This window comes from Petaurus breviceps, unplaced genomic scaffold, assembly GCF_028583685.1.
Source record: "Petaurus breviceps papuanus isolate PSGF00001 unplaced genomic scaffold, PetGlider_PUasm1.0 220, whole genome shotgun sequence".
Taxonomy (NCBI): domain Eukaryota; kingdom Metazoa; phylum Chordata; class Mammalia; order Diprotodontia; family Petauridae; genus Petaurus; species Petaurus breviceps.
The window spans coordinates 17,920,078-17,931,230 of NW_027185876.1; the positions used below are offsets into that span (position 1 = coordinate 17,920,078).

The 11,153-nt window shown below is 41.7% G+C and overlaps 1 protein-coding gene and 1 long non-coding RNA gene across 3 annotated transcripts in view; one reads left to right on the top strand and one right to left on the bottom strand.

Moving 5' to 3' along the window:
* LMX1A (LIM homeobox transcription factor 1 alpha) overlaps positions 1-11,153 on the bottom strand; it is a 197,062-nt gene that overhangs the window by 53,094 nt on the left and 132,815 nt on the right. The window contains exon 4 of the mRNA XM_069094682.1: positions 569-801. Coding sequence (XP_068950783.1) covers positions 569-801 — 233 coding nt within the window. The remainder of the gene's footprint in view (positions 1-568; positions 802-11,153) is intronic.
* Positions 1-11,153, top strand: part of LOC138166214 (uncharacterized) — a 150,962-nt gene that overhangs the window by 15,218 nt on the left and 124,591 nt on the right. The window lies entirely within an intron of this gene.

Below are 11,153 nucleotides of genomic sequence, written 5' to 3' on the forward strand. Positions count from 1 at the left end.
GAACTTAACTTCCCTTATCATTTCTCTTAATGCAGAGTTCATTCCCATCCTCCAAGTCCCCTGGGCTTGCAGCTCACATGTTATCCTAAACTCCTTACTCTCTCTCACCCTCTGTACTCAATCATTGGTTGACTGCTATCAATTCTACCTTCATAACAGTCCAATCTGAGTTTGGAAAAAAATATTTTCATTCCATTTCTTCTGAAGGCATAAAAATTCCTGTGAGGCCTTGTTCATTGATCTTTCTACTTTGCTTCCCACTTTTCAGGGGCAGTGAGGGGTCATTGTTGATCGGGGATAGCTGGAGATGAAAGGGGGGAAAAGCAATTTTCGAGATAGTTATGCCACCCAAAACTACATTAATCTCTGCTCAGAAAAAATATCCCCATTTTACAGATGGGAAATTGAGGAAAAGTGAAGTTAAGTCATTCCTTAGATTCACAATGAGTTTTGAGATAATGCAGTCCAGGAGCTCAGATCTCCAGACTCCCAGCCCAGTTGCTTTTTCCATGAAATATGATTGGGGCCTTCCTCCTTCCACTCATCTCCCTCCCACCAGCGCACTTACCAGAGTCTGAAGCCACTGGGCTCACCAAGCTGAGCAGCTCCCGCTCCTTCTCATAGTCACCCTTACAGAGTAGCTGTCCCTCCTTCAGGACAAACTCATCCCCCTTTTGGAGTTGACGCTCACAGACGCAGCAGCAGAAGCAGCTCAGGTGATAAACACTTTTCTGGGCCCTCATGACGAACTCGTTAGGTGCAATGGCCTCAAAACAGCCACCACATTTGACAGCAAACAACCTGGAAGGGGAGAAACCAAGGGCCGTCAGATGGAGGAAACATTGGCTCTGGGAGTCCTCACCCAAATCAGTCACAAGTACAAAGTCCTATTGGGCTTAGAACAGTCTGGTGGCTCCTAGACATGGGGAAATTTAAAACTGGCTTATTATCCAATCATTCTAGCACTAGTCTGAGGTTATTGAATCAAATTGCATTAATTTGGGGGTGAAGGGAAAAGTAATGAATTCAAATTAGTGACCAGTTTAGGACAATATGTGTTCAAACATATTTTTTGAGAAGGAGGAGGGGCTCAAACTCCAACATTTTTTTTCAGCATCAGAAATATTTCTTCCACTATTTAAGTAATTCAAGTCAGTAACTTATACAAAATATCACAGACCACAGTAATATTGGAGGCCCCTCCATTTCAGGCTGCATCTCAACTAATTCAGTCCTTCTTCTTGGGCTCTAGTTAGGGGCTAGAGTGAATCAGAAGCAGCCAAGAGGAGGGGTAGGGGGAAGGAGGGAAGAGCTGAGCATGGCAAAAACAGGACTGTGTAGAGAATGAGGGGCCTGGTAGAATGTCCCAGAGAGAAGGGACAACCTGAAAATGAGGTACAAGGCAACACGACCAGTCTGGCCTCAACCTAGCTTTCCATCTTTACCTTAAACTATGCATTTAGATGTGACCTTCCAACTCCATTTACTCCATATACCTTAGTTTGTATAGATTTGTTTGCATTTTGTCACTCCTGTTAGATTGTAAGCTCCTTGAGGGCAGAGACCGAGAATTTAGCACAGTGAATGGCACATTGTTGTTGTTATTGTTCAGTAGTGTGGGACTCTATGTGACCCCTCCCCCGGTGGACATTGTCCATGGGGTTTCCTGGCAAATTATTTCTGACCTCTTGTCTTGTAAAAGTATGAATGACTGTTAAAAGCCTCTGAGTTTAGAGACAGATGCTATACAATTGAATATGTCTGGAAAAATGCACGTCAAACAGAAGATGCCCTAATCTCACTCGATATGTTGCTGGATGACAGGAGAAAGGTGGGATCAGACAGGAAGGACGGGTCAGATAGAGCAAAGCCATCTAGCTAGTAAATGTTCGAGGCTCAGTTTGAATTGCAACCTTCCTGACCCTGAATCTAATGCACTAAATAGTCCAAACGAAGTACTGTTGGGCTACTTTTTCTCTAAGGCCTCTCCGGCTCTAAAAATCTGATGCTCTGATTCTAGATTCATTAAATATTGAGAAGTGATCTGAATGAGGTAGACTTCATCTGGAAAGCTGTCCAAAGAAAGGGAATTCTAAGACCAGAGGAAGAAGGGGAAGAAATCCTGATAGTGGAGCAGCATAGAGAAAGGAGAAAGGCATTGCAGGGGAGCTGAATGATAGGGGAGGGAAGGCCAGCCTCCTAGGGTGACCTCCCCAGAATGACCTCCCCACCACAGACAGAGGCCAGTCTGGAAGAAGCATCACTCCACCTGCCAGTGAATGTCAAGCAGCTCAAGGATGGAAATGAAGAGTTCTCCAGATTCTTCTATCACCCCTGGACAGTCACCACATAGCTGCCTCTTGTATCCTCCCTCATCTATACCTAGGAACCCTACAGAGAAATATCTGTGCACACCAACCCTAACCTTCTCCCTCATCCCTAGAAGGAAGGGCAGCTGGGGAGCAAGGAGAACAGAGGTAGCAATACCTTTTGCTAATACGAGGGTGTGTTTAGGGATCCCACATCTGCCAAACAGTTTAAAATTTAAAAACACTCTTCGCACAACAACCTTATGGGCTAAGTGGTGTATTATTGTCCACAAGTACTATCATCTGCATATTACAGATGAGGAAAGAGATTCAGAGAGTCTGAGTTACTTACCTAAAGCCACACAGCTGGAATGTATTTGATCTGCCATTGGAACTGGCTTTTCCAGATATTCAATTCAACATTCCTTCTCCTACACCACACTGTCCCCTAACTCGAATCACCATCTATTGCTTTCCCCTTTCCCCTTCCTTTTATAGAGTGGTGGCTGAGTGTGTTTTTTCATTATTCCTTGGCACACCAGATCCCTGGGCATCCCCCCCATCCCCAAAGTTATATTCTCTGTATTGGACCAGTTCACACATGCACAAACACATAATCATCATCTCTTGTGTGTTGAGACTGCATTTGTTGTTTGCCAGCCCAAGCAAACTAATCAAGACCCTTCCAGGAGACGGCAAAAGTCCCTTTGTCCCTGGGCCCTCCTTCTCCTCCCCTTCCCCTGGAATGAACTGTGAAACAGACTCAGGACAAACGCTCCCAGAGAGTCAACAAGCATTTGAGAATCGACAGCAGCAGGTGGGAGCATCTGTGCCTGTCCAACTTCAAGCCTGTTAATCTCCTCCTCCCCTTTTGCCAACCCCCATGCCTATGACTTCCCCCAGGCTGGAGAGGGGGATTTGAAAGGGGGTAGCCCAACAAAGGAACATGCCATGTTGACTCAAGAGTGACAGGAGGAAGTATCAGGAGGCACCCAACTCATGTCCTGAAATAGTAGTGACAAGAGTAGAGATTACTGACTTAAGAGGGACCATTTCACTTACTCTGGGGCCCTCCTTGAGAAACTAGGGCCGTCAGCTTCTCCTTTCTGTGCCCAGACCAGGCCCATAGACAATTTACCTTTCTACCACCAGCAACCACCAACCCCATTATTGATCCGAGGAGGGAAGGAACATGCCTTTCAACACCTGCTTGCCAGATGTGTACACAGCTGTATGGGTACCACTGTGGATCCAGCTGCTGAATACATGCCTCCCACCAGTTGTTTTCTCTAAGGCTCAGCCAAGCAGAGGAAAGGATTTGTTCAAAAGTCCAAGTCGTAATTAAAACACAGCCTGTCTTTGCGTACTGCCCTGAGTGGTTTCCTCTACGGTAACTTCCACCTTTGAATGTTAATGAAACCTCACTGTGGGTATAAAGCCCGGCAGACTGGCAGTGCCTTAAAAAGCCAAACAAGACTTACCAATATTCTCAGCTCCTTCAGAGAAGCAAGGAGCTCTCCTTTTATCCCTAGAATTTCTCCTATCCCCAATTGTTTTGCAAGGGATTCCCTTCCTGCTTTCTATTCCAAGGACTCATTGAGGCCAAAGGAGTGGGAGCTGGCTGGCACTTCTTTCAAATCCCAATTTGCATAGGTATAGAAGTTATCACCATGACTGTGAGCATCCTGCAGTCCAAATCATACTAGACTTCGAATGGCAAGAGTCAGTTTCCCGTCCCAGTTCTGCCATGATTTATCAAGTCATGCAATCTCAGGGGTACTTAATCTCGGCTCCACAGATTTCCCAAAGGGTTCTTGGGTAGATTTCAGGGAACCTGTGAACTTGGATGGAAAAAAAATGTTCTATCTTTATTCCCAATAACCTTTTAGTGAACTGTAACATTTCCTTCTATTATTTTAAAATGATATTCCAAGGAGTTCACAGACTTCACTAGACTGCCAGAGGCATCCATGACACAAAGGAAGGTGGTAAACTCCAGCTCTGCTTAGTTGAACCAGATGAAATCTAAGGGCCCTTTCAGATCTAATATTTTATGCATTGTGGGAAAAAAATGCAACAACCACCCCACCACCATGGAGTAGCCCTCTAGAATGGATATCAAACTCCTTAAACCAGAAATTATGGAGGTCTCAACAGAATCCAGCATGCTCATGTAGCATAGGTAGATTAACCTATAAGAACCAGTACATGAAGCATGTACAGATATTCTCTGTCAGCTTCCAATCCGGTCATGTAAACACTTGATGGGATGGTTTCTGGTAAGGAATAATGGAAGGGTCAGCACTATGTGATCAGGAAGTCTTCTGATTGGTTGTAGAATCAATGGCAGAGGAGGCATTGAGCTAGCACTGAGGTACATGGCAATCTCTTAGGCTATTTCCTTTGTGACTTCCATCAAGGCAAAGCTACTTTGAGCTCTTAGTGGGAAAAGCATAGCTGTCAACATTCTCCTAACTGATCACTAGATGTACTTAGGCACATGTCTCCACTGATACTTTTGGGTTTATACTTTCCTGATCTTAAGCAAATTTGTATTTCAGGATGGGAATAGCAAGCTAACCTGGAGTTTAGGGGGTCCCATTGGATTCAGGAATAGACTTTACTGGACCTAGTAGTATCAGTAGCCATAGGAGTGAAGAGGGTGCAAAGCACCAGTCTAGAGGTGGACATGCCCAGCCAGAAACCTTATTGGGCATTTCAAGGTCTGGAGAGACTATAGGATGCCATCTGAGAGACTTAGCCCAGTAGCTGATGTGCTCAGTCAGCCCAGCAGTGGCTGACCTGCCCAGCAGAGAGCTTCGCTTAAAAGTAATATTGTCAGAAGGGCTCCTTGAAAGGAGAAAAATGGCTTGGGAAGTACCCCCTGGGCCACACTTGTCCTCTGCCCCAGTGGTGTAAAACTGAAATAGAAAGGTATCCCTCGGAGTCACAAATTGACTTAGGAAACCACAAATTCACATTACTTATACAGGTATTGTATTTTTATTAATTTTGTTAATCATTTCTCGATTACATCTTAATCTGGTTTGAGCTACAATCTAGAGTTTTGTGGGCCTCAGCCCATGAGTTTGATACCTCTGCTCTACACATATGCCTTGAGACCATTGTGCCCCAAATTTAAGCCTCCCCTCTCTAGGGACCTTGTGAGTACAAGGGGAAAGTACATCCTGATTTGGGGGCAATGAAGATTAATAATGATAATAATAATAAGAATTTATATAGTACTTTAAGATCTGCAAAAAATTTACATATTTGATCCTCACAAAACTCTGTGAGATATTATTATTCCCCTTTCACAGATGAGGAAACCAAGGCTGAGAGAGATTAAGTGATTTGCCCAAGATTACAAAACTAAGGCAATGTATCCAAGGCCAGCACTCTGGCTATTGTATCACCTAGCTGCCTTGATGTTTATCAGTGTTTTAGAGATGTTTTCTTTCTGTACCTTCTCCATAAATCCTTCTATTTAAAAGCTAATTAAGTTCAACTAGTTGGTTCATACTGGGGAACACATTGATGGGGGATCAGGATCAACAGTATCAGAAACCCCAGCCCCTCAGATTTACCTGAGTGAATACTGAGAGTAGGAGCTGTAAACTATGTCCTCTGAGAACAACACTCTATGAGTATCGGTGAACAGCTGGGAGAGCGTCCACAGAGAAGGCGCAATACTCACATGACCAATTTCATTGTCTGATAGTATCACCAGCGAAAAGCTGGTTAGTGGTTTGCAATTCCTGTGTCCTTATGAACAGCACAGTCCAGAGAATCTCAGAAGGAGTATCAGAGGGATAGTACCCAGGACATGAAATCCAACTCAAACTATTATGTAACCTGTATTTGCAACAATATTTCTATAGTACCCATGATGTGTGAGACACTGTGCTAAGTGTTTTACAATTTTTATCTCCTTTGATCTTCACAGTAATCCTGGGAGATAGGGATTATTATTATCCCCATTTTACAGATGAAGAAACTGAGGCAAACAGAAGTTACGTGGGTCATACAAGGAGTATCTGAGGCCCAATTAAAACTCAGGTCTTTCTAACTCCAGCCCTGTCTCTTTATCTACTGGGCCAACTAATATCAAACAGCCTGAACATTCCTCATTGCTTTAACTGCTCTTCATATGGTATCCTTTCACATCCCCCTGCCATTCTCACCACCCATTTCTATATCACAAAAGCTCCAGATGGTCAGTTCCTTTCCAAAATGCAGCACCCATAACTGGGTACCATGCACAATACAATGTCCTTATTCTGGACACTCTTTTTCTATTAATACAAGCTTCCTCTCTAAATCACTTTCACATTTTATCATCTCCCTTTCTTTGCTTTCCACTGCCTATAGTTTATCAAAAAGCACCTAGTAGCTTCAATGAGTACCAATGAGCACCACTGGTAACTCTAAATACTAGAAAGATTACCTACAACTACAACAAACTATGCTATAAGGTAGTACTGTATTTAAAGGGATTTGACTGGATAATCTCCAGGTTTCATTCCAGATCATAAATTCTATAACATAGGAGAAAAAAAAAGATTCTTACAAAGAGTTATGCTAGCAGCAAACTCCATGAAGACAAAGACTGTCATTCTTTTTTTTTAATTTTTATCTCAATCCCTAGTACAATATATCACATTAATAGGCACTTGTATTTGTTGACTTTAATTGATTGGGAGTTAGAAGACCTGAGTTCCAGGTCTTGCTCTTCGGCCAACTCACTGTGTGACTTTAGGCAGGTTATTTCTGATATCCGAGACTCAGTTTGCTTATCTGAAAAAAATGAAGGGATTGAACAATATGAACACATATGTCTGTCTCAACAGTAATTAACATTCTGTGATTCAAAGATGCTAGAATTCTAGGATGGGGAGTTTTGATTAGCCAGCAAATTGTTTCCACCTTCTCCACCAGGGGGCCATATAACAACACTCATCCATTCAACATCCAACTGTCATTGACAGCTAAGGTCATCCAGACACAATCAACTACTGGCTATAGGCCAAAGCTGTCGATCAGAGAAATCTGCTGCTGGGAGTCTGAGAGTCCACATAGTTACTGCACGTGGAGGAGAAAGGGCAGAAGAAGAGGACACAAAAGACTTGGGGCCACTGAAAACATCACTTCTGGTCAGAGACATCATCCAAGTTTTTCAGCTCTCGTAAGGTCCTTGTCCTTGAGGCTGAGCCAACACTATCATAATAAACAACTCATGCGTTCAGTACTGGAAGTGGTGGGAAAGTCTGTACGGACAATAGAAGGGGCAATATCTTCTATGGCGGGCAGAGCTTCATGACTCCATAATGGTGAGAAAATGAAGAACAATAGATGGCTGGCACAAACAGTCAGAAAATCCTATCTCCCGTGGATCTTGGTGAGCTGTATACAAGCAAGGATATACAATGGGATTGAAGGAGTGGGTGACAGAGCTGGTTTGCATAATGCTTGCATGTCTGTTCCTGTTCTGGTCGTTTTGTGAACATTAGATCTTATTCAGGAGCAAGGTGATGAATTTCACCCATCAGCCAACAAAAGTAAAGCCATGATTTTTAACAAATGCATTTAAAGTAGATTATGGCCAACACGTTTTAAAGTAGCGAGCTGAATTTTATTCTTTCTTTAAAAACATTGATTTTCATATCGTATACTACTCATCTACAAAATTTTATAGTGATCCATAATATTAAAGAACATATACCCATTAAAAACTCCTATAATATGCCTTTTTATTTCATTCAGCAGACTAAATGGTAACATTAACTTCAGGCAAATCTTTATAGCTTTTTTGTATACCAATTTTAGCCAAAAGCTATAAACTATTTCACAGTCATCATGGGATAGAAAGACAGAGAAACTTAAAATGTTGAAATATTTCAGGTGAAATAGAAATGGAGACCTCCCTTCATTTGGGAAATTATAGCTATAGTCCAAACCAAAGAAAACATTGACGTTAGCCAACTAATTTTGACATTAGCCACATTCACTGCTAAAAGTCTAATGTATGTTCAGAAAATCAACTAGTCTGCTCATGCCACAATAGCCACTGTTTAACTCATTCTAATATTATCTGGTAAACAGATCATTTTTCCCATGTGACTCAGAGTTTTATAATGGAAAAAAAACCTATCACATGCAGAAAATGACATGAAGGGAGTTAAATTGTCTGAAATCATACAGTAGCCAGAATCAGAGCCCAGTTGTCCTTCCTCTCAAGTCCATTGTTCTCTCCATGTCATTCTTAGTAGGCTATTTAATGCTGCTACTGCTGGCCACCATCAATAGGGCAGGAGCTTTGACCCCTTTCTCTAGATATCTAGATGACCAGATGAGTATTTACAAGATGGCGAGCTGAACCTAGAGATACAATTAATGGTCATAGATCAGGTAGATGGTCTATACAAAGACGAGAATCTCAAACTTTTTAGTACCATGTTCCAACCAAAAGAGTTCATAAACAAATATGTCTATGTTTATTTGCATGTGAATGCGCATGTGTGTGCATAAACCACTCCTGTTCCTCCTGCATAGGATCTCTTTTTTTCTTCTTTCCTATACCTCCCCCCTGCCAACATCCAGAAGACTGCCTATTAAGAAGTTCAAAGAGTTTAGGAATTCCAGGAAACCCTGGATTCCAATGGCCCATGGATGAGGTGACACAACATATAATATAGTCTTTCCCTATTGTCACACAAACATACAAAAAATGGTATGAAACATAAAACAGACATACGGAAAATATATTTTCTTTTTAGGGGGCTAAAGATTTAGTTTCCTTTGAAAATGGCAGTTTTCCTTTCCCTTCATCATCATTACCCTCTTGGGACCCTCCTAACCATACCCAGCAAACAACAGAGCAGGAGGGAAGAGGGTATTTTTAGCTGATATTCTGGGCACCGATTCCTTTTGTTCCATAATTTTTGGCTTGACTGGATGGCAAGTGGCCAATACAATGTATACTCTTACAAAGAATGTATGTTCTTGGTGAGTGTGTGTGTGTGTTATACTGGGAAGACAAGGGTATTACAGCATTTTTGATGAGAAAGCTCTTGGGACCCCTTGAGGGAGCATCGCTAGGTTCCCATGTCATCTCTTTGTCGTTCTCTCTATCACTTCTTATTATTGTTATTGTAGGTCAATAACACACTGTCATAACTTCTGATACTAAAAACACCCTGATTCTCCTATTTCAGGAACCTCTGAAATATGGGAAGGGAGAAAATCCCCCATTGATTGCTCCAGTAGGTGAAAGGAGTCAAATTCTTCCACCAAGAAGGAAAGCCTTTCACAAGGGCTTCCCTGGGAAGGTTTATAACCCCCTTGGCCTCTGATCTTTGGGACAGAGCATAGGGATGAATATTTTGAATTTCTGGAATACTTTGAATCCAAGGAAATGGAAACTCTTGAGGTATCAGAAATAATAATGATAATTATAGCTAACATTTATATCATGTCAGGATAAAATGCAATTCAAGAAAATCGAAACTCAAAGTATCAGAAATAATAATGATATTAATAACTAACTTTTATATTGTGTCAGGAATCAAAACATCCTTTTGAAGTAGGTTGTAAAATGACCCATTTTACAAATGGTAAAACGAAATGAGCCAAGGACTGATGTGCCTTATACAATATCTTAGGATGAGTCTGTAGTGAAACTAGTTAGAACTTAGGTGTCCTGAATAAAAGTCCAGGATTCCTTCCCTGCCACTATCATGTGTTAGATTTAAGGTTTCTAGACACCTTTATTTAAATCAGAACATAGATGGAAGTGTTGCTTTGGGCTGAGAAGTGATCTCTTTTGGTAATACTTCTTAGACCCTTCCCCCATTCCATGACTTCCCCAATCAGGCAAAAGTATCTGTCATCATGATTTTTACAAAATCCCTTCCATGATCTAACTCTGAAGTCTTCTTCATATTGCTTTGCTCTCCTGGCTTGGGAGATTTAGGGATAAGCAGAGAAAGAAGCTGAAGGAAAAAAATGTAAGCTCATACATGGATGGATGGAGGGATGGAGGGAGGGAGGGAAGGAGGGAGGGAGGGAGGGAGGGATGGAGGGATGAAAATATTAAGCATTAACTATGTGCAAAAAGTCATTTTTGTACTTGCATTCCCAGTACCTACCACAGGTCGCTGAAGATAGTAGGTACTTAACAAATACACATAAAATTTGAATAAGAGCTAGCTCTACTGCCTACTACCCCTAGCTCTGGAAATACAAGGTACCTAATGCTACAACAATCCAACCTCTTAACTCCATATAGGGGAGATAGACTAGAACTAGAAAGAACCTTGGAAATCATCTTATCCAACCCCGTTATTTTATAATTGAGGAAATGGAGATACAGAGAAGTGAATGTAACTTGCCTAGGATTTAAACCCACAGCTAATTAGTAACAGAGCCTGTGTCTGAACCAAGTTTTGATTTCAAATCCAGTGCTCTTTCCCAATACCAGGTTCAATCATTAATCTAGGTTTATAAGATAATAGATACTCAGCTCTGGTGGAAGGGATAGAGAGGGCTTCTTGTGCAAAAGGCATGATAAAATGTTCCAATAATGACCAACAGGACAGGAAGCATTTATTAAGTGATTATTATTTGTACTGTACTAAGCAATGGGGATACAAATAAAAGAAAAAAAAAAGTCCCTGCCCTTTAAATTCTAATGCAAGAAGGCAACACATAAAAGGGAGCTGAAGAGAAAGTGAGGGAGAGACAGAGGTACAGAGAGAAAAATAGAGACAGAGGGGAAAGGGAGGGAAAGAGAAGGAAGGAAGGAAGGAAGGAAGGAAGGAAGGAAGGAAGGAAGGAAGGAAGGAA